This window comes from Mizuhopecten yessoensis, unplaced genomic scaffold, assembly GCF_002113885.1.
Source record: "Mizuhopecten yessoensis strain PY_sf001 unplaced genomic scaffold, ASM211388v2 scaffold7141, whole genome shotgun sequence".
Lineage (NCBI taxonomy): Eukaryota > Metazoa > Mollusca > Bivalvia > Pectinida > Pectinidae > Mizuhopecten > Mizuhopecten yessoensis.
In genome coordinates, this window is record NW_018406901.1 from 32,345 (window position 1) to 56,346 (window position 24,002).

Genomic DNA, 24,002 nt, shown 5'->3' on the forward strand with positions numbered 1-24,002 from the left:
TATCACCATAGAAAAAGGGATTTGGTACAAGCGGCAAGTTTACGTCTTGAATGGCGTTTCTAAATTATGAGAACGTGGCACTACGTCGTAGCAGAATAATCTGCATCATGCGGTCTCAAGTCAGAAAATAATTCATAAGTGTTGAAATATACCTCCTAATTAAACAGGAAAACTTGTTTTATTCCGTACAATACCACACTTCCTACCTAAATAAAGGGACGTTTTCGTTCTCTCATTTGAGAGACGAACGCCGATACAAATGCGTGGCTGTGAACAATTCACAGAGAATAAGGAGTGGTAACAAAATAGTAATTCGAATCTCAGTTTGGAAGAGTAGGACACAATATAAAACAAGAACATATTTACATGGGGACTCCTGAAAAAAAATCAAGGGAATAAGACCAGTTGTTCCGGAAGGATAAGCGTTTAATACTTCATTGACGAAATTAGCCATGTACATCTAGGTCAAATTCAACTGATTTCACGTCCTCACATCGAAACTAGAGTTGTTACAACAAGAAACAGCAAGGTACACCAAATTAGCAAAGATAAAAACAACGACCTGCGACCATCATATCACACACATTATAGCCTATTTCAAATATTACATCATAATGCCGGTCATAAAACTTGTCCGTAGTCTTCAAAGGAACTGCGTTTTTGAATTAATTGTGGTTTGATAGAGTTTAACGACCTTTCAACAACTCATTTAAGGACGTGTACATGATTGGTTACCCTGTGTTGAAAGTTGTTCATTAGCAGCTGACATCAACCATTTAGTTCTTGCGTACGAATCAACTGCGACTTGTAAACACCGTAGAAATCCCTTGCATATTTACGAAATATACGTCGGGAGGAAATGGAATGAGCCACTTCTGTAAATGATGTTTTTGTAAAGTTCTAAACAAAATCCAGCAGACAGTTGGTATACCACTGAGGACAAGTCCTTTCATTTCACATCCAGATACATTGACGATGCGTTGCGTCAAAGAAATTCCGAATACAATTGGCATTTTAGTTTTTTCAAAGGGACGTATGTATGATATGACCTTTGATGTTTTTTGTTTTGCCTATTTGGGCATTTTCTCGCTTTGCGGACGTGAGATTAGTACATGGCGGGTACCGTCAATGAAACAAAAGCGCACTAGGGAACCAAAGTCTTATGACCTACAGCTAAATTTTCATTTATTCATATTGTACCATTGTTTAATCAAATTTGAGTTCAAATTACGATTTTGCTCAGAATTCAGTATTTTCTTGTTTATTTTATTTTACTTTATTATTTGTAATAACAAGAAATATATTTACCACGTGTTCACCCCCTCCCTTTCTAGAAATCAATGACACTATAGACTCGTATATCGATCTTTACATTTAACATGTCAATCATAGAGACGGCTTACTATTAAAATGTATGGTTATCGAATTTCCTGTCTTGAACTTGGCATTTCTTGGTAGTAGCATCTCCAACTTATCGTTTTACTTGTCGCAGTAGATTCCTATTCATGGACTTGCCCGTACCACAATTTCCGTAATAGATGTCTGATAGATATGTTTTAGGACAAACTTAAAACACATGGAGAGAGACAGAGACACAGATTGATGAAAACTATATGCAAGAATTATGGGCAACATCATGACCTTTTTGTGAAAATTTCGACGATTTTATTATCATGCTTATTAGTTTGTCTTGCATCGGGCAAACATTTACCAGGTCTTCATCAGCAACGACGGGTTACAGTTTTCATTATTCCCAAATCAGACATAGAACAGCGGTTTAGTTACCTAATTATAAGTTGAATGAGGAACAGTCAAAATTGTTGTTTCGAGATACCTAGGACGAATTGAAGAACGACCAGGTCACCGTCAACAACTCGGAACAGTTCTGACTGTTCCCCATGATGAGTCAACACATTTTTATGCAAATCTTAATTTTTAATAGGATTTAATAGGATATTAGTGGACGCATTGCTGCCTTTATATCCACATCAATATAGTTTGAAATACATTGTGGTAAGTATAGAATAAGCCTATATATAATATCGTACTTCAACTCAAGATCTTTCCAGAATGTTAGAGTTTGAAGCTTCAATCGGCATAGTCTCTCTAATGGGAGTAATTCTGTAGATTGATGTCCTTAACTTTGTGTGGGCTCCAAACACGTGCAGCGTACTCTAAATGATGTCGAACTAGCGCGTAAAAGAGCTTTGTATTGTCTCCTTATNATAAGCCAAAATTAAATAATTTGATATCATCAAGTCAGCAGATACAATACATCTCCTCCCACAGTATAGTTCTCTTTTTATATTTTGAAAATACACTGATGCACATACATGTAGCCAGCACACACTAAGTTTTCACAAGGACTTTTTTTTGGCAGTTACATGTATGTCCCTTTTACCATACCTGTATTGAATCTTGCCTGAACTCCAAATATATATTTTTTGTCCCTTTTTTGTGAATTTAAGTTGATGTTTCTGTTTGAACTTATTAAAGTTAATCTCTTTTATGATATAAATATATTTTGTCCTGAGTATTACCCTCATTTCTCAGCCACCTTTATATGGCTGGCTGTATTTACTTGCAGTTTAAAGCCGAAAGCACCTTACTTACAATTAATACAGAAGATTATCTTATAATCTTATTCTAAACATAAAGTTTGTTTAGTATTGAGCTGCAGTGCAAAAACTAGTTTCTCCTTTTTCTTCCTCTTTCTGTTGACCTTCTCCGTTTTTCATTGCTATTTCTTTTTCCTTCTTTTTCTTTTCTATTCTCTCTATCTCTCTCTGTTCTCATAAAGGCAATATATGTGTACATGGGTACCATTACATGTACTTGTGTCTAATATATCAACTGATGTAAGTAAGAGTATATATGAGTCGTGTGAGGTCTGAATATATAATATGAATTGTTTGAATGTAAATATACCATATATTGTAATTTTTTTCACCAATTAAAGGTCTTCCGAATAACAATTGTAGATTGATTTGTTACTAGCATTATTGTTATAGGTTTTAGGGCGGATATATGCGCGTATAGGATCCATCTGCAGGGGCGGGTCCAGGTGAGGGCGTAATGGGCGTACGCCCCCCACCCCCCACCCCCCTTTAAAAAAAAAATAAAAAAAAATATCGTTATTTAAAATATACATGCTCCAAGTCAGGAACCGTTACATTAGTGCATTTCGCAATTATTTTATGTTTTTTAGCAAAGAAAAGGTCCAAAGATTGGATTCTACGCCCCCTCTTTCAAATATCCTAGAAACGCCCCTGCATATGATACAATAAAAAATGGTCATACCAGTGATGGCTTTAAGCAAATTTTCGAAATATGAACATGCAGATTATAGTAAGATCAAAGGGGGCGTTTCTCATTTTTTGTGCACGGGGAAACATAATCATGAGATACGGGTCTAGTCGATATTATGATTTCGAACAGATGAGTTAGATTTCTACCAAAGAAACACCAATCGGACCTTATATTAACGATTCGTGACAGGTCACATAAAAAAGCATGCTCAGCTTTACCACAACACGATATAAAAATGTTTAAATTAAAGCTCATCGCAGCAAAGTGAACAATATGAAGAAACATGCTCGATATTTTTTTGTTATGAAAATGTCCATGGACTTGTTTATCAGTATACTTTTAATGATCCTAAATCATACTGGAAACTACCCTTGAAGTCAGTTTTCTTATTAATACCAATACGCTGGAAGCTTGCATGGTCCTATACGTAAACAATTATACGTTCAAGATTTTCACACCTTATTATTTCCCTATATGTCCATATTTACCCATTTCATTCCATAGTATATCATTGTTGTGAACTGTACACGGTAACTTGATAGTGCTACTGAGGCAGTTTAATGTGTTAGCTGCAGAACACCCACTATCTATTTATTTATTTGCGAACGCGTTTGAAAATTGCAGAGGTTGATGTGCTTTAAATCTTCATTTGGAAACAGTCTAACTTTAGGAAAAAGACAAATATTATAATCATATTTTATATTTAAAAATTCCCTCTTTAGAAACGGTTTTTATTTTCTATGAAAATATACTCATTTTACCTTATTTACAGCCGAGAGTTATCTCCCGCCTCTCACATCTCTACTCGGATGTCCTCTAGACTGTGTGATGATTTAGGACGATACATCTCCATAAAGCGAACAGATAAAAAACATGGCATCTGAAATAACTAAGAACTACTGGAATACCTGTCTTTAGTAGACAGCTGGCGACAACTCGATGGTATGAGTCGTCTGCCGTACGCCTTACCTCGCGAGAGAGATGAAGAAAACACACGAAAGCAGTAACGAAAATAAACCGGACGTCGATAAAGCCAAAAGGGTGTATAGGTGCGAGACAAAAATAATTATTTCCAATGTTTTGACTTGAAATTGTTTTAAACATCCTCTTTAAAGTTTAATTAATGCTATGACCTTTATAGAAATTATGCTTGATTTTAACATTTATCTCCTGTTTTACACCATACGGCCAAATTTACGCTCTGTAAATGAAAAGCAATGTGTTAATTGATGCCAAACTGCAACCGGTCTACAGGTCTATTCTAGATTATTAACACACCTACTCATTTGCCTATTTTTATTGTCAGAAACAAATGCCTGTGTTCTAGATCTAATTTTAAGACGGTTATAGATTAATGATAAACACGTTTTTGACACACAAAAACATACCCGATGTACAAACACTATTTTGTATTACTGTAACAGGAAAGAGAGTAGAATGCTTCCACCGGGGATCAAACCCACAACCCCTAGGTTCCTAGTCCAACACTCTACCACTGAGTTAAAGGGAATTTCCCTCGAACGTACAGCTAGGAGGTGACTGTAATTCTATGTACAATTAAAATCTGCCACAATACTGCCCCCTTTTGAAATGTGTTGCCCTCAAACAGAATTCCACATTTTCATATAGCAGTGCGCTCTGGTCCCACACCAGGCAGCTATGTCAAAATGTCTAAGTCTGGTGTTAGGGCCAGAGGAAACTCATGCTAAACTCACTGTAACCACAGGTAGGGCCAGGAACACCTTTTGTAACGGGAAAGAGAGTAGTGTGTTTCCACTATGGATCAACCCACAATTCTGGACTAGCTTCTTTGTCGGACACTCTACACTGAGCTAAAAGGAAACTCCCTCTAGCGCAAAGCTAGAAGGCAATCGTAATCCTATGTACAATTAAAATCTGCCACATTAATAAATACTTATACACATAGTTTATGCCATACTGTTTTAGTGGTGGATATATTTTGGAGGTTAATGTACCAGTCTAGCCTGATACCGATTTCCTAATATGTTACATGTGAAGAATGCTAATCTTTCTGGATTTTAATTAATTTTCAAGCATGCTGGCTATGGCATCCCTTTGTACAGCTGCAAAGATCCAAGATCACAGCAACTGTCTCTTTTTTGTTATAGCTGCATCTTTCCCTGCTGTATTAAAAAAAATGCATATATAAATTTTAGCACAGATGTAAATGTTGTTTCTAGATCTTCTCTGTTGATATAATATATCTGTCTTTGTTTGTTTTCACAGGGCTGCTGTAGAGGCGATCAAGCGTCTTGATGAAGTATTGAAGCAGAGAAAGGCCTACCGGGAGGTGTTTACTCAAGATGCTGTTGGGTTACGTAATAAGTAGGTGTACCTGATAAATAGGATGTTGTATAACCTACATATCTTCCCGAAAGTGTTTTTTTATGATTTTTATATTACAATAAAATTTTATTTGCAACAGTATAATTGCAATATACTGCTGCAAATTTCAAAATACAGTAGGGTTATCCCCATCAAATTTATATAAAATAAAAGCACCATGAAACAAAGATTTTAACATATTTTTGAGCATTTTCTTCAAAATCTGGGTCACTCTATCATTGGTTGGTGATGTCAGGAATATTACAGGGTTAGACACTAACTGTGTTTGCTTGGTAGTCCACTGGTCTAGTTGTATATATTATTTACTAGTCCTTCGTCAATGTAACTTGTCCAAGATTACCTGATAAGGAAACATCACGATCTACAGCACGAAACATCAAAAGTAGGGGACTTAAAATAACAACTGCCATAAATATATGGTAAAGGTTTTGGAATGTTTTTGACATTTATCTATTTTTAGCAGTTTTCTAAAACGGAATATTCTTATTTTATAATCATATTTTTCACAAGTCAGAGGACCAGATAGGTTAGATGATTCACTAGTCCTTGCTGAAATCTACTAGTCCAGGACTAACAGACTAGTGTTAGTGTCGACCCCTGATATTCAAAGTGAGGCGGAAATACATTGACCTTTCAGGGTTACGCTATTGTGTGTCAATTTCATGAATAATCAATTTTATGATGTGTCAGGGTTATTAACGTCTTTAATAATCGCCATACAGACTCTATATGCGAATGAGAAATTTTGTGGACAGTATATCGTGGTTATATCTTCGGAAATTATTTTGACTGTTTGTTGATCTGTACACCAAGATGTCAAAAAGAATGAAGTTTGTGTATATTTTAATAGAAACATTCACACATTTTTTTAAATTATTCAGATTAAAAGAATACAGTGAGAGACTGATGTTCTACAACCCCCTTGAGTATGGGAGGAAAGCTGAAGATGTTCTATGGCGGAAAGTCTTCTATCAGATTATACAGCTCGTAAAACAAAACCGAAAGGTTATTAATTATTAGTATCAATATAAGATATTTTATTGATGCATTAACAGCAGAAAAAGTTTTTTTAAATGATATATCATTTGAGAAAAAGTGAATACAATGAAATATGTTTACTACAAACACGCTTATTACAAAATCTTGTAACAATGTCATCTTATTTATTAGAATTTTCACATGAACTCTATAATGATTTTGTTAGTAAGAAGCCAAATTCTTAGTTAACATGCAATGCATTATAAAGTATAAACAATGTTTTTATTGTATATTTCAATATCTATTATTATATGAATTATCTGAGCAACAATTGGAATTTTTTTGGCAAGTTTTACATTATTTTTTTTAGGGATTTAGGTTTTGGGAAGTTGTAGCAAAAAATAAAATGTGAACGGGTTCAAATTTCGTTTCCAATTAACTTATTCAGCAGTGAGATAATTTTTGAGTTTTTATTTGACGATAATGTAAAACATGTTTGTTTGTATACAGCATGTACGGCCTGGGAGTACATTGGAGTCGGCATTCCGAACTCACCTGGCGTCGGCAACAGGTTACTACAATCACCTCCTCTTCAGACTTCAGTACGAATTCTCGCTCAATCTCCATGGTGTCCTCGACTTCCATCTGGTGCCAGAACAGAAGACAGGTGGGTCGGTTTTTGCGATCAAAATTACAGTATTGTTAACCAAAGTGGGGTTTGAAAGTATGGTAGCCAAATATGGTATAATACATATAGAGTGTAGGGTTTGAGGGAACTTTTAAAATGAAAAGGAAAGCAAATGAAAACCATTGGTCATTAAGAATTCTCACGGCTCCTACCAAACTTTCTTTTGTCAAATGTTCTCTCTTAAGTCTTTCAAAAAAATCACTCTCCTCTGATCTGGGATGCATTCATTACATGCATATATATAGAAAGTGCTCAACTCCTGATTTGATCTTATATTTAACTCATTCACCCCTGAAGTTTCATAATGAGCTATTCCTTTGAATTGTAAGAGTTCAAATGTGCCTTCAGGGGTGAATGAGTTAAAATCTGTTATTTAAATGATAGGGTTAAGGCCATACAAAGTTATTTATAAGTTTCTCAGGCCTATTTTTTCAGAAAATGATGAGGGAGGGAGGATTATTTTTGCTTTTTTAACCCTCATAAAACTGATGAGGGAGGCACTTTTTTTTATTACCATCTTCAAAAATTTGATGAGGGAGGCACTTTTTTTACCATCTTAAAAAATTTGATAAGGGAGGCACTTTTTTTTACCATCTTCAAACATTTGATGAGGGAGGCACTTTTTTTTACCATCTTCAAACATTTGACAAGGGAGGGTGNAATATATCAGGTGACCGTTAAGGCCCATGGGCCTCTTGTTTTATGATTAATACTATAATGTATTACTTAAAATAAGTTACATTTTAAACAATAATGTTGTAGAGTTTTTACATCAGCCTGCAAGACATACTGGAGCTATTGGGCCTATTGTGGTAGAGCATTCGACATGTAGTTCTCTTTGTAATATACATATCATGTCCTGACTATTGTACTACTACTATGGAATCATTGAGTATCAGTCAATGTGTTGTCTGTTATTTCTGATTTGATATATCTACCAAATAATGCAACAGATTCAACTATGCAACCACTGCTGTGGCCATAATTCGGTCGAAACTTTCGATTTCACTTCGTCCAATTCTAACGATGTACGCAAGATTAACATATTTGGCCGGAAAAATTCAATCTGATGGTCCGAGACCACCGCCCTAAGAGAGATTCTTGTATAGATCGGCAAAGGCACAGCCATGACTGTACCCGCCGATGACATTCCACGGTAAAAGCACTGTTGAACAACAAGATGTCTGTACTGAAATTAGCTGCGAGGCCATGCCGTTATCGGCAAAATGCTTGATGTCAAATGGGTGATTAAATCTTTAATTTTTTCACGCACTTTTTCTCTCTCTCCAATTTGGCGATCTAAACAGTGATAAGGGGGTAAAAATGTGACACGTGCGAACCCGAGAAATGAACAATTAAGTTTTTATGGCCTTATTATCGTTCAGATTGATCATGCAGATTCATTTGTAAATCTCCTCAGGACTGGACCCATTCACTGAATTTCCTCACAAAAAAATCTTAAAAACATCATATATAATTCCCCTTAAGGATATATAATTTGTCTGCTGCGTCCCATGGTGACTGATCTGGGTCCTCTGTAGAGTTTAGGGTTTTCCTCCCCGTCCTCTGCTTTGTGAACAAAGCCCACGTTCCTCATCAATTTACTCCAATGTCTCTTCTGGAGTAATGGCCATTTACCCCGAATCTACCATGTCACCATGTATGACATTATTGTGTTGATTGGCAATTAAATCAAATAAAACCCTGTTACTTACACATAGAATGGAAATTTTGACATCTGATGTTTTTGTTTTGCCAGGCCACAGGAAGCATTTTGGACATAACAGTAGGAGAAAGGATGTGAATCCGATCGCCCAGGACTGGGCGATGAAGGCCTGCCATCGCTGTCTTTTGTGTCTAGGAGACATTGGTAGGCCAAGTATTCAGTGTATCATAATCGTCTTCAATTTTGGGAATATTGGGAACTGATGCTTTAACCTTTAAAACTGAGACCTATTCACAAAGAATCTACCATGAACATGCCTAAATGTAAAATGACAATTTTCTGATAAAACCTCAATATGAAATATTATTAAAGGCATCCAAAAAATTCTTTGAGAAACTGCATGGCCCAGAAATATATTTTAAGGCTTAAAAATAAATTCTAAGAAATTCTGTCATGTATAATTTTGAGGACTTCAAAAATTCTAGTATGTTACAAAGGGAATAAAACTGGTACATATATATTAAAATATCTTCTCAATTTCATGCTTTCCAGGTCACTGAAATGCTTGAGACAAAAGTTTTAAGTTTTTGAAATGTTTTTTTCAGCACGTTACCAACAAGACTTTGATAAAGGGTTCAGTAAATCAGCTTCAGAACGTTTCTACCATCAGGCCATAGCTTTGTGTCCAGATAATGGTGAGTTAATAGCATACAGAATATCAATAACTTTTCCATATATCTCCCTTGTATTTGCCCAACCTGATTATCTGATCAAAATTGTTTTGAATTTCCGTGCTACATTCTGTGTCCGACCTCACCAATCTGCCTCTGGTTGATACATTTATCTATTTCAGTCATTAAGTAGTCTCAATATGATGATAGATTAAATTAGGTCCTGTTGTGGAAAAATTCCTATAGAAATGAAGTTGAAGAAAGGATTTTCTTTCCTTATGTTTATTTTTTTCAAACTTTAAGACATGCTTTTGATTAAAATAACGACAAAGTTAATATATAATTTTGTTCAGTCTATTTCATGAGAAAATCTACTGGAAAAGGCAATAATTTTGTTTTGCCAAAATGATTTGCTTAAGTCATTGAAAAAGGTCAAAGGGAGTGAAGAAAATGATATTTCTGGTTGATGATTGATAAGCAGTCTGGAGTTATCTCCCCTGACATATAATATATTCTTTGTTATCCAGGTATGCCACACAACCAGCTTGGAACTCTGAGTGGGTCACGCTATGTCCACTGTGAGGCTGCCTACCACTACATACGCTGGTAAGTATTGATAGAACTCTCACCTTATTTTATTGTATTTAATGTGGTATAATATACCTTTGTTGATTAATGATAAGTCCATTCTCAGTGTAGCGGAACTGGACTGGGTCGATCGTCGGTGGCCAGGTAGCTTAATTGGTTAGAGCATCCATCTAGAGTTCGGAGTGTCCCGAGTTCAAACCTTAGTCTGGCCGTTGCATTTCTCTTTCTTCTGTTACTTGCGCCCAACGAAATATTCCCATTGAAGGTGGTATAAGGTTTCGTATGTCTTCGGGGTCGAAGACTTCGTTGAAAGAGGGAGGAATATAGCGGAACTTGATGGGTCGATCGTCTACGACCAGGGCCTGTATTCATGAAACCGTTCTCATCCTCAAGCATGGATTCTGTGCTCAACCCAGCTTTCTTGTTACTCGCCTAAATCATGTTAGCGATCAAAAAGTCAAATGTAAATATTGAAAACAGTATTCGGCTTCAAGTCTCTTCAATTTTTGTCCAAAACTTTGACAAAATACGATTTTTTAAATATTTTTTAACTTGAACAAGAAATTTGGCTTGAGCACAAAATTCATGCTTGAGCATGAGAATGGTTTCATGAAGACGGGCCCAGGTAGCTCAATTGGTTAAAGCGTTTGTCTAGGAAGGTCCCGAGTTGGAACCTCTGTCTGGTTGTTGCATTCTTTTTCTTATGTTACATCAGTAATAAACACACCTCTCTTTTAAAACCCCCCATTATATATCATGGTCATTTATGGATATGTTATGTATACGAATTGCAAATTTTTCGATGATTTTGAAGAAAAAGATATTTGACTGTGTTGCCTAATTCAATTTAAAGAACAAAATACCTAGAGCAAAATGTCCATGTTGACACAAACTTGTAGCTGTCTTAGTTAATTTTGTTATTCGCTAAGCCATGATAAAATGTTTCATTGCTTCAAGACTAGATATAGATAAGGACTTTATTTCTTTCTTGTCATATTTATTCCTTTACCCTAACACTATGTTTGTAAATATCTCTACCATGTATTTCAGTATGGTGTGTGAAAAGCCGTTTGAAGGGGCTGAAGGAAACTTACAGCGGCTTTTTGAAAAAAATCGCAAGAAATTCTTGGAGCTAAAGCAATCAACAAATCACAGTCTTCCCCTGGAATCACAGAGGTAAGAAGAAGTCTTACATCTTCCTCAGACACATGAAGGGCAGAGATAGGCGTTTCCAATTTTAATTCACCCTAAGTTTTTGTTGGTTTTACTTAACCCTTTCACCCCTATGTATCTGTAGTAAACTCTACCATGCATTGATCTGGATGAGTCCATTGTGGTCTTCAGTGGTGAAAGGGGTAAGTATGATTGTTTAGCAGCTCTTTAGTATCATAGGTATATGTCATTGTTACAATTACTTGCCTTACTAGTTTTGCATATCTTTAATGACCTACCTTACATTCACATCTGATCAATGTATAATAGGGATACAGGAATACAGATTTGGCCATACTTTGTTACCGAGTAACATTCTGGAATTAATGGAACTCTTAGAACTTCATCTTTTGAGATGAAATTTTCACGGCATTGTACTTTGACTGTGTCTTCATTTCCTGCAACATCTGTTACTACCATTGATTCTCTTTGGGTTTTATGTATTAATAAATAGTTGCAGAAGTGTAAAATTTGTCAGCTATGCCAAGGATTTCTCTGAAGATACAGCTGCTCATTATAGAACAGCCAAACCTGTATTTGTAGACCACCTTTGGAAAATCCATGAAGTAGTCTCATAATAGCAGTTCAGTCAACATGAAAATACTGTTTGTCAAAAACTTTTTGCCCTGTCAGATATTCCTCCTTCACCAATAAAATCCATACCCCCCATTGTTAATTTTACCTTTGAAATTGTATTTGGTAAATGTACCATGCCATATACTTTATACTAATTTTTGCACACACAAAAAAACCAACCTCATCACAGAGGGTGAAAAAGGATGAAATTCAAACCGTGGAGAAGATTTACTAATATACAATAAAAAACAATGGATGATTTTAAGAGTGGTCTTTTAACGCAGGTGGTCTCTTAACACAGGTGGTCTCTTTATAGGGTTGGACAAATGAACAACTGCATTTCTGTTACAGTTTCCAGGACCTGAAAGTGTTTCTGATCCAGTTCCTTCATCTGTTAAGCATCTTCCATGATACATCTAAAAAGTAAGTTATGCTTGTGTCCTGATGACTTATATGAACTGTTGTGTAAGCCGTGTCTATATTGATCATTTATGTCTAATAAGTATTTAAAGTATTTGTTGTCACCCCAGCCATTGAACCATATTTATGTTATAAGGACTCTGCATTGGAGATGTGGGTGTCCTATAGTGATCCTGGTGTCCACCTGTCCGTTCCTCCACACTTTCCTTTCCAGAGATTATCTCGAAATCCAATAAATCAGTCATTTTGAAATTGGACATTGTGATATACTGTTGTATGTAGATGTGCAATAGGGGTCGGGCCCTTGCTGACCTCTGAGTATTTTATTTAAATACATGTATATGTATTGCTTTCATGAAATTAGATAGGTGTGGTTTTAAAAATCAAAATCAAAACAAAAAGATATGTTATACACCGTTTACGGTCAGAAGAAATGATATAGACTAATTCAACATATGAGGTTGTTTGAAGTTAAATACAAAACAAACATTGTCTTGTCTTTATTTTTCAGTCCAGACTCGTCAGATTTGCAAGACAGTTGCCAGGCAACACTTCAGAACTTTAACTTGTGTATGTTCCATGAGCCTGACATTTATAGCCACGATGGACTGCAGCACCTCGACGATGACATGGTCTTCAAGTTTGTTGTCATGTGTATGGCCACCATCCATCTACTTCAGTTACGAGGTTTGTCATTGGTTAATTGTTAACCGTTTTTCTCCCACCCTTCACAGGTGTGTCCCCCGTTTTAGCCGGAAAAGATCAGCTTATCACCCCCCTAGGGGGAGATAGCCTTGTGCCGATTAGCACGTGTTCAATTGTGACGTCATTAAAATGCTTCAACGGTAATTGTGATGTCATCAAAAGTGAATGACGATACGCATACCCCACATGTGTTTTTGTTTACAAACATGGCAGACTGCTGTCGGTGGAGCTGTGACTAAAATAATAGGATGGGAGAAAAATAATCATCCCCTACCTTGAGGGTGTGACAGAGAAATCTCTTTGAAAAAAAATTCTCATTCGTTAATCTCCTTGAGGAAATCAGATCAGGTGATTGTAACATGTTACCAGCTAAGAAGTATTGGTTTTGTCCATGAACACTTTACTACAACTGCTAGCCCTTCGATACGTTCATGAATGATGCATCCAGGCTGGCGCTGAATTTGACCTACATTGCACGCTTCGGTGACTTGGTGACTCAGTGACTTGATGACTTGGTGACTTGGTGACTCAGTGACTTGGTGACTCAGTGACTCATTGACTCGGTGACTCAGTGACTTGCTGACTGGGTGACTCAGTGACTTGCTGACTGGGTGACTCAGTGACTTGGTGACTCGGTGACTCAGTGACTTGGTGACTGGGTGACTCAGTGACTTGGTGACCAGCAACTTAGTGACTTGGTGACTTGGTGACTCAGTGACTTGGTGACTCGGTGACTTGGTGACTCGGTTACTTGGTGACTTGGTGACTCTGTGACTTGGTGACTCAGTGACTTGGTAACCAGCAACTCAGTGACTTGGTGACTCGGTGACTCAGTGACTTGGTGACCAGCAATTAGTTGTTTTATATTGACGTGTACACTATGAGCGGGGGATATCGATGACGGCGTCATCTTGGGTTTTTTTTCTGACAGAAAGTCGGACTATAAAGTAGGATTTAAATGGGATAAGTTATTATCTCTAATAATGGAGCTCTTCACCTTATTGTTTGATGTTTGCAGGATCCAGGCAGGTGACAGCAGCTACAGCGTTCCTCCTTGCACTGTTCTCACACATCCTGAATCATGTCGTCATCCGTCTCCACGCAGCCCTGGACGAGAAAGAGAACCCAAACATACTGCTTCACAGAGAATTTCATCAAGATGGTCAGTAGTTTTATCAGCAGTAAAACAAGAATGAATTATATTAAATAAAATATATTTTTTCAATGAAAGAAAAATAAATGTCTCGTCATGATCATCAAAATGTCATGTTGCCAATCTCTTAGCCTGTACCATTTGAATTTTACTGGTTGTTAGCCTGTACCATTGGAATGTTACTGGTTTTTTAGCCTGTACCATTTGAATTTTACTGGTTTTAGCCTGTACCATTGGAATTTTACTGGTTTTTAGCCTGTACAATTGGAATTTTTACTGGTTTTAGCCTGTACCATTGGAATTTTACTGGTTTTAGCCTGTACCATTGGAATTTTACTGGTTTTTAGCCTGTACCATTGGAATTTTACTGGTTTTTGAGGTGAATTATGCAGCACATGTAGCAGTTTTGAAATAAATAAAAAATATAAAAAATATTCAGTTTGAAATAAAAGATTGTAAAATTCTGTAAAATCACTGCCAGTGGCAGATGGTAAGATTGACACAGAAGGGATGAAGGCCAACAGGCACATAATTAATATATAAACATTAATAAAGGCATCTCTTTGAGGGTCTGGTTTTAAAATCTGGATATGAGATTCAGTTTAGGTATTAACTTCTGTGCATCAAATAAACCTGCACTCTGTTGCTTATATATATACTTGATGCATTTTCTGTTACCTTGAATTTCATGCGCAACACATAGAGCAAATCGCAGAGAAGAATTTGCCAACTCACGATTATGTAGTGTAGGCCACATTCAAACATTTCACGAAGTGAAAATCAACCCTATTGCCATGCTTGTGACCAACCATTTATTTGATGATCCAACACGACGATTTTCAACAAATGTGCAAAAAAATCTACAATGTAACAACAATGAAAATTGTTTTATACAGTTTCTGTGTCATTTATGTATGATTATTTACATTCAATTAATCTGTACAAGGAATATAATACCATATTTTACAAACGCTTTATTTGCTATTGATGTTTTTTTACATCTTTTTAACTTTTAACTGGAATTGTTGACGGGCCATAAAATAAAACAAAATGTGACCTTGCCATCAATTTGCAAGACCTTGACCTTCTTTTTCCACAGTTGATGAAGAAATGGAGGATTTTTCAGACCCTGAAGAAAATGGCCGAATTTCCCATCGTGCACATGGACAGGAAGCAGAAGAAGTTCCACCGTCATCTCAGAATCACAACAACAGTTCCCAATACAAAAGAATTGGTACCGAAAATTCAATCCAGCAAGAAAAGCCAGAAGTATGTGTGACATCATCATCCGGTCACAGAGATATTGTGTTATAATTTGTCCAAGGTCAAGGTCATAATTTTACTTAAAAAACATGAGTCACAGTGAGTGACCTATATAATAGAGTCATGCCTGTTCAGAACAATATTTTGGTAAACTATCATTAGAAACCAATCTGTATTGATCAAGGAGGACCAACAACTGGAAATATTTAAAAGCATTAATTGTAACATTGTTTTTAAGCCGCTCTTGGCGAGAGCCGAGCGGCTTATTAATTCTGTCCAGAGAACGAAATGACAGACCCACTTCCGTTCGGGGTGCATGCGTATGATTCAGTCTTGCATGCTTCCGCTATATGGTTTCGTTATCGTAAATAGAAAGTAGAATCTCGGACACTCACCTGTGGGTTACATAAAGTCTTCTGATACTGATCTCTAAGTAATAATCCATACTTTAAATAATTGCTGAAAACAAAATGTTTATCTCCGGTGCATTCTACGAGTGTTGTGGTGGTGAAATTAGTGCACTAGGTTTGAGCGTTTTAGCAACTCGGATTGAGGTCTGAGGAGGTTTACGCGTGTGAAACACATATGATTCGAAAAAAGCACATGTGAAGCCTGTCAAGCATTGACGCTGTCTGTAGTAGGAAGAAGTAAATTTATATACTTATAAACTGTATGAGGGATGAAGTATAACCTTTATTTTGATGTTTCAAATGTGAACGTAATATGACATATCATGCTTTTTCTCGGATTGATATTTATGAAAATGTAACAATTTAAGAACATGACACAACTGCCGCTGCTGTTTGACAAGAATTCGCGCCGTGTCAAAATATTATCCAATCCGGTATAAGGGAAATAACTCTTACGTTGGTAAAGTCGCATTGAGAGATATAATTCAAATGTATTCCAAGAACATTTGTGAGATTTTGTGTATTCAATGACAGTAAATAAAGTCACTACATATATTGATAATTATTATTAATATAAATAAAAAATAAATAAAATGAAAAGGAGTACAATGTCTCTTTTCTCCATGCATGTTTTCCCACTACTGTTAATTATCTTTCATTTCACAAGCACAAATGCACCTATTCTTTAATATCCATTCACCGATTGCCATTATGCATGTAAATGCTCATGTCACATCATCGGAGGATGCTAATTAATGAAAATTACAACATTGCGTCACACTTAAAGAGGGTGAAAAAAGAGGAGAGGGAGAATGTTTTTAAGTCATCATTTAAGAGGTGAATGATTTTGGAAATTCAAAAGGCAATTTCAATTAGCATAATACAGAACAAATATCTGAGGTATTATAGTAGATATTGATGCTCAACGTGTTACGGAAGCAATTAAATTTAAAGTGGTGAACGGCTTTGNGGGTGAAAAAAGAGGAGAGGGAGAATGTTTTTAAGGCATCATTTAACAGGTGATTGATTTTGGAAATTCCAAAGGCAACATCATCAAATGACCTGATTTTCAATTAGCAGAACACAGAACATATCTGAGGTATTATAGTAGATATTGATGTTTAACGTGTTACTGAAGCAATAAATTTAAAGTGGTGAGCGGCTTTAATGTCACACTGACATAATTCTAGTTTTCACATGTTTCCAATTTTCACGATTTTTGCTGAAACAATTATTTTGCAAAAACACAACCCGCGAAATTAGTAGGAATTTATCCCATCCTTACCTCAGCATTTATGTACCTTAGCCACTAGAGCTGAAATTTGCAATAAAATAGATCCCATGAAATTGCCCTTTTTTGCGAATCCAAGAAGAATAGGGACCACATTTTTGCGAATCCAAGAAGAATAGGGACCACATTTTAGCGAATCCAAGAAGAATAGGGACCACAGGAGAAAAAAGACAGTACCTAGTTAATATAATTTGTAACTATTCTGCATGTTATAAATGGTCATACATGTATTGCGAAATCATGGTGCTTGTAACCTAGAAATGGCCAACGATGTATAGAAATGGCAGTGCACTGTTATCAGTACATTTTGCTGGATGCAATTTGTTTCCTAATTGGCAATGTTTCCTGATGTTTTTCTATATAGCTATTGTTGATTGCAATCACTTTTTCTGACAGAAATCAAAGTCATCTCGGATTAAGAGCTTTAAGCGGCGGAGAAGAAAACGGCACAATAGTGACGATAGCTCTGACCTGTCCGATGTCTCCGACCTCAGTGAAGGTAAACCTGGGGATACACATTATCACTGAACAGTATATAATAAGGGTCAGAGAGAGGTGTTGGGGAAAATATCCCCATAAATGAAACATCAATTTTCACTTGAGAGATTAAAGAATATCACCTTGTGTGGTACAAAGATGACACAACATCAACAGCATTTTTAAGATAGAGATGTTGATATGCTTATCTTGGAATACATACCGACAGGAAATAGTAAGCATTTGGCCGGCCTAAATCCAAATTTGTCATGTGCATATTTATAAGCCCTTGCTCGGTAATAAGCCTACCAATATATACTGCAGTTACGAAGAAATGCCAACATAAGTTTTTTGATTGTTTTGTAATAAGCCCACCCCCTACTTTCAGTCAGAGACTATGGGTGGGCCCCTTGATTTATTGCAGGATAAATACGGTATAACAACTGTTGATAATAGAACATTATGTTTAAAATAAAAAAAGGAATTGAAACCTGTATAATCTGACACCCTGTCTAATGCAACCTATTAGCCAGATTAGACAGATGTCAGAATTGGGGTCAGGGATCTGGAAACTGTAAATTTAGCAGTGTGGGAACTTTATTTTTTCACGTCAATGTGAAAATATAACTACATAAAGTCAAATCTATTTACTGTTTCTTTAAATAAGTTGAAATTTATTTTATTTCAGGTGCCGAACATTTATCTGACCACTTCCTGTCGGGGGACTCGGAAGAAGAGGAAGAAGAATTTGTAGGATTTTTCACAAATGAATCTGATTCGGATATGTCTGATGCCTTGATGGAAAGTCAGGAGTTAGAACCAGGATTTGCAGAAGCAAGCAGATCCTCTGCAAACTCGAACTCTCACGATCCACAGACAGTTTTCCCTGGTGGTGTACCAGAGGCTAATAACGCCATTTGGATTAATCAGGCAGAAAAAGAAAAACTTGCTCATCTCTCTTCAGAGCTATACTCATCGTCTGCATCTTTTCTGCGACAAAATGTGCGATTGTCCCCGCAGAATAGCAGGGCGTATGAATGTGATGTGGCAGAGTTTGAGAACTGTAAAGATGTCATTCAAGGAAAGAAAGAAGTGCCTGTTCCACCAGGTAAGGCTAAGAGCCTAGCTAAGACTCATGGTTCGGGCGTAGGGCTGGGGGCTGAGATGGGAGAGATATCTGTTAAAAGCTAATAATGTTCCTGTCTTATTCAGTTAAATATTGTTTTTCCAATCTCTTTAATTTCTACAGTATTTTATACCAGGAAGCGAGAAGGAATAGTATTTGTGATTTTGATTTAAAATTACAGTGTAACCTGTCTAATCTTACCCCTGGCTTGTCTGGGTTCTTTTTTATACCAGCTTTGATTTTTGGTTCTAGCATTTCCTCTCTTAAAAATAAAGTATATCAACCCTGTCCAATCTAAGCCTTGTCTACTCCTGAAACCATCACTGTTTTACCAATCTTGATGAATGAAGTGTTGTTATTGCACCCTGTTTATTCCAGCCTTTCCTTATCGGCTATTTCCACAAAGATGAAATATTTGTTCTGTCAACATTCACCTAAATTACCGAACGTTGATATTGAATGTTTAAACCATGTAACTGTTCATGCATCAGTACTACTTTTCAAAGTATATAAACTTATATGTACTTATTTTTCATTTAAATGTCAATACCTGACATTCTGTATCAACTGATCAAATATTTCAGTGAAAATGTTTTCCTGTTTAGACTGTTTTTTACTGCACATGTTTGACATCAAACATCACATTTGATTGATTTCTCTTGCAACATTGACAGGTTTTGCATCCAGCAAGGAAGCTCTTCATGTAGCAGAAATCACCAACAAGCTCGCTAACTTTGTGATAGAGACAGATACAGAGGCTAGCATGGCCCCCACAGACTCCGGTAAGATTAAATAGTGACAAATAAATAGGTTAGCATGCCCCCCTCTACAGACTCAAGCAAGGTTTAAAAGAGGCAAAATATAAGTTATTTATATAACCCCCCCCCCATACCATCACCACCTCCAATGAACCTACCGGAAAGTAAAATTTAAAAAGAGAGGTTAATATGGCCCTGGCAGACTTTGGTGTGGTTAAATAGAGACTGATGTACTGACTAGTATGTTACCCAGGGACTTTGGTAAGTGCACGACACAGTTTGTTCCTACCGGTACATTCTCGTTGTTTGGACCATAAACACATGCAGGTTGTTAATATACAGTTATGGACTTTTGTGCTGGTGAATATGATGTGATATGAACCTGAAAGAGTGATATTGACTGAGGCGAAGCCGAGGTCAATATCACTCTTTCAGGTTCATATCACATCATATTTACCAGCACAAAAGCCGTAACTGTTTTATTATGTTCTTCAACAATAAAATAAAACAAAACAAAACAAAACTGATTTTTGTACGCGAGCCTCCATGTAAAATTTAGCCAGGTTTGAATACAACAGTTCAGCATTGTAGCTTTCGAAGGCATCGTCTAGATTCTTTTTCTTAAGGTAAGCATGGAGAAAATGAACTGCGTGTTCAATGGCCTTTTTTTACGTTAACAGCATCTTTATCCTCGAATAGTTTTGGGAATTTTCCTAACGGAGGAGAAACGTTCGCCAGCAGCCATCTTCTAATGTCGTCTGACAGATTGCGTTCCAGTCTAACTGCGCATGCGCTACGACAGGTTCCGGGGATTTTCCATACAGGCTATATTTAGAAATCGATATTCACCGGATAACCAGTCTACATGAGTTTTTGAGGACTGGTCACGTGTATAGGATCCGACCAATGTGATTGCGAGAAATGATCATGCATATAATAATTTGTGATATTGACTTAGTATTACACTATTTTTAGAAACAGCAGGTCCACTTTCTGTTATGATGTCACTGCAGTTGTAACATGACTAAGTATGTATTTTATTGGGATCCTCACACTATATAACACTTATTTCTGATGGCCATACCAATACCATACACATATTTAATGTAACAATTAAGGACTTTGTTGAAGTGAATATGTGGTTATATAGACCTGAAAGGGATGTTAACCCTGACTTCATCTCGGTCAATATCACTTTTCTTGGTCCATATAACTAGATATTCACCTCAAGTAAAGTTTATTATTGATCAGTATTGTGTGACATAATGCGTTAATGATTGTAGATTGCCCATTCATTGATGCTGTCCTTTGCATGTATGTTAAATTTCCTTGATTTTTGGATTATATTCATTTTTTTTGTATGTCTGGCAGAACAATCTGGAGCTGATGTAGAAAATGATACGGAGACTGAAGACTACAGTAGTACTTCTGGGTCAGGGGACAGGTAAGTTCCACAAAGACTGTTACCTTGGGTAGCAGTGTACAGTAGCGTACAGTGGCCATGGGTGACATTTTTGTACAATGAATAACCCATGTAATATTACATGTATCAAAGTTTAAAAAAACAAATCAGCACTAAAATTGGCATATACATGATGAAGTGGACTATGTAGGCTTCACATTTAAAAAAAAAAAAATCGAATTTGGTTTGAGACTACGTTTTTGGCCATTTACCAATCTGTGTCTACACAACAAAAGCTAGTCTATTTTTGTACTCAGCACATGTGTAAATATTGTGAAAAATCCAGTTGAACAACCTATGCTGAAACGTGAGTATTTCTGTTACCGAGTAGGTGATATTCAATTTAAGGTTTTAAGAAAAAACATTACTACTGGCATTTTTTGATGTGGTAACCATGGTTCTCACAAGTCCCAAATCTGGGAAAATCACTTTTTGAAAAAAAAATCATTCTTCTAAAAAAAAATGCATTCAAAATGTAGTTTATAAATATATATATATATGTAGGTGTGTTGTGCAGGATAAATCCGCTATCCATGTTTTTCTGAGACATGCCCTTTATTTTTAGATCCAGTCATTTCTATTGTGCTCTGCTACCTTGGTAGTTGTTGATATAGGGCTCTTTGTCAATAAGATGATTAATGGTTGGTAGTCGTTTTTGTTCAACTCAAGTAAATTAATCTTAAATTTTCAGTAGACAAGAGGGTTTTAAGTGTTTTTCATTTATAATGATTTTAAAAGTTTATAAAGGAGAGTTCGATAGACACAATTACCAATCACCAATTGGACGGACCAGTCTGAAATGTCTACTGGGGTTTCCCCTGGAATCCATAGGGGCCAAAATTTGGCTCCCATTCTCATCGTACATAGAAAGAAAAACAAAAGCATGTATATTCCAAATAAAGGTTTTCTGTTTGATGGTTTTTTGTAAGAAAATAACATTATTAGTGGTTTAGAAAACTTTTTAAATTTGAACGAAGTCTGATAATATTTTCATTAATTGTACAAAACACATCAGTAAGGTTTTTTTTCTCCATTTTATAAACAAGAGCCTTTTCACTTTTTCTATCCTGGATAAAATCATATAATTATGATGTCAAAGTGGCGGCTACATTAAGTGAGGTATTTCATGTTATTGTGTTGAAATATCAATGTTGTCAAAGTTCATTAAAAAAAGCTATTGAACTCTTAAAATATCTGATTGTGCAGGGTTGAGACAAGTCACCACCAGCTGAAGAATACTATAGATGTGGTCCACAACGAGGGGCTGCTCTCCACCGTCAAACTCATGTGTGACTGGATGAGGTGTAACAGTGGTGTTATAATGACGTGTGCCCAGGGAAGTGTGACTGGATGAGGTGTATCAGTGGTGTTATAATGACGTGGGCCCAGGTAAGTGTGACTGGATGAGGTATAACAGTGGTGTTATAATGACATGTGCCCAGGTAAGTGTGACTGGATGAGGTATAACAGTGGTGTTATAATGACGGGTGCCCAGGTAAGTGTGACTAGATGAGGTGGAACAGTGGTGTTATAATGACGTGTGTCCAGGTAAGTGTGACTGGATGGGGTGTAACAGAGGTGTTATAATGATGTGTGCCTAGGTAAGTGTGACTGGAGGAAGTGGAACAGCGGTGTTATAATGACGTGTGCCCAGGGAAGTGTGACTGGATGAGGTGTACCAGTGGTGTTATAATGACGTGTGACTCGATGAGGGGTAACAGTGGTGTTATATAATGACGTGTGCCCAGGTAAGAGTGACTGGATGAGGTGTAACAGAGGTGTTATAATCACGTGTGCCCAGGTAAGTGTGACTGGATAAGGTGTAACAGTGGTTTTATATAATGACGTGTGCCCAGGTAAGAGTGACTGGATGAGGTGTAACAGTGGTTTTATAATGACGTGTGCCCAGGAAAGCGTGACTGGATGAGGCGTAACAGTGGTGTTATAATGACATGTGCCCAGGTAAGTGTGACTGGATGAGGTGTAACAGTGGTGTTAAAATGAGGTGTGCCCAGGTAAGTGTGACTGGATAAGGTGTAACAGTGGTGTTATAATGACGTGTGCCCAGGTAAGTGTGACTGGATGAGGTGTAACAGTGGTGTTATAATGACGTGTGCCCAGGTAAGTGTGACTGGATGAGGTGTAACAGTGGTGTTATAATGACGTGTGCCCAGGTAAGTGTGACTGGATGAGGTGTAACAGTGGTGTTATAATGACGTGTGCCCAGGTAAGTGTGACTGGATGAGGTGTAACAGTGGTGTTATAATGACGTGTGCCCAGGTAAGTGTGACTGGATGAGGTGTAACAGTGGTGTTATAATGACGTGTGCCCAGGTAAGTGTGACTGGATGAGGTGTAACAGTGGTGTTATAATGACGTGTGCCCAGGTAAGTGTGACTGGATGAGGTGTAACAGTGGTGTTATAATGACGTGTGCCCAGGTAAGTGTGACTGGATGAGGTGTAACAGTGGTGTTATAATGACGTGTGCCCAGGTAAGTGTGACTGGATGAGGTGTAACAGTGGTGTTATAATGACGTGTGCCCAGGTAAGTGTGACTGGATGAGGTGTAACAGTGGTGTTATAATGACGTGTGCCCAGGTAAGTGTGACTGGATGAGGTGTAACAGTGGTGTTATAATGACGTGTGCCCAGGTAAGTGTGACTGGATGAGGTGTAACAGTGGTGTTATAATGACGTGTGCCCAGGTAAGTGTGACTGGATGAGGTGTAACAGTGGTGTTATAATGACGTGTGCCCAGGTAAGTGTGACTGGATGAGGTGTAACAGTGGTGTTATAATGACGTGTGCCCAGGTAAGTGTGACTGGATGAGGTGTAACAGTGGTGTTATAATGACGTGTGCCCAGGTAAGTGTGACTGGATGAG

The 24,002-nt window shown here is 37.0% G+C and overlaps 1 protein-coding gene across 1 annotated transcript in view; it reads left to right on the plus strand.

Moving 5' to 3' along the window:
• Positions 1-4,135: 4,135 nt before the first annotated feature.
• LOC110453132 (protein SMG5-like) overlaps positions 4,136-24,002 on the plus strand; it is a 73,123-nt gene continuing 53,256 nt past the window's right edge. Inside the window, exons 1-17 of the mRNA XM_021501973.1 lie at positions 4,136-4,358; positions 5,557-5,655; positions 6,558-6,681; positions 7,165-7,321; positions 9,102-9,212; positions 9,614-9,703; positions 10,207-10,285; positions 11,318-11,443; positions 12,407-12,478; positions 12,987-13,162; positions 14,199-14,342; positions 15,433-15,602; positions 17,694-17,796; positions 18,463-18,882; positions 19,575-19,682; positions 21,030-21,102; positions 22,327-22,456. Coding sequence (XP_021357648.1) covers positions 4,291-4,358; positions 5,557-5,655; positions 6,558-6,681; positions 7,165-7,321; positions 9,102-9,212; positions 9,614-9,703; positions 10,207-10,285; positions 11,318-11,443; positions 12,407-12,478; positions 12,987-13,162; positions 14,199-14,342; positions 15,433-15,602; positions 17,694-17,796; positions 18,463-18,882; positions 19,575-19,682; positions 21,030-21,102; positions 22,327-22,456 — 2,250 coding nt within the window. The 5' untranslated portion in view covers positions 4,136-4,290. The remainder of the gene's footprint in view (positions 4,359-5,556; positions 5,656-6,557; positions 6,682-7,164; positions 7,322-9,101; positions 9,213-9,613; positions 9,704-10,206; positions 10,286-11,317; positions 11,444-12,406; positions 12,479-12,986; positions 13,163-14,198; positions 14,343-15,432; positions 15,603-17,693; positions 17,797-18,462; positions 18,883-19,574; positions 19,683-21,029; positions 21,103-22,326; positions 22,457-24,002) is intronic.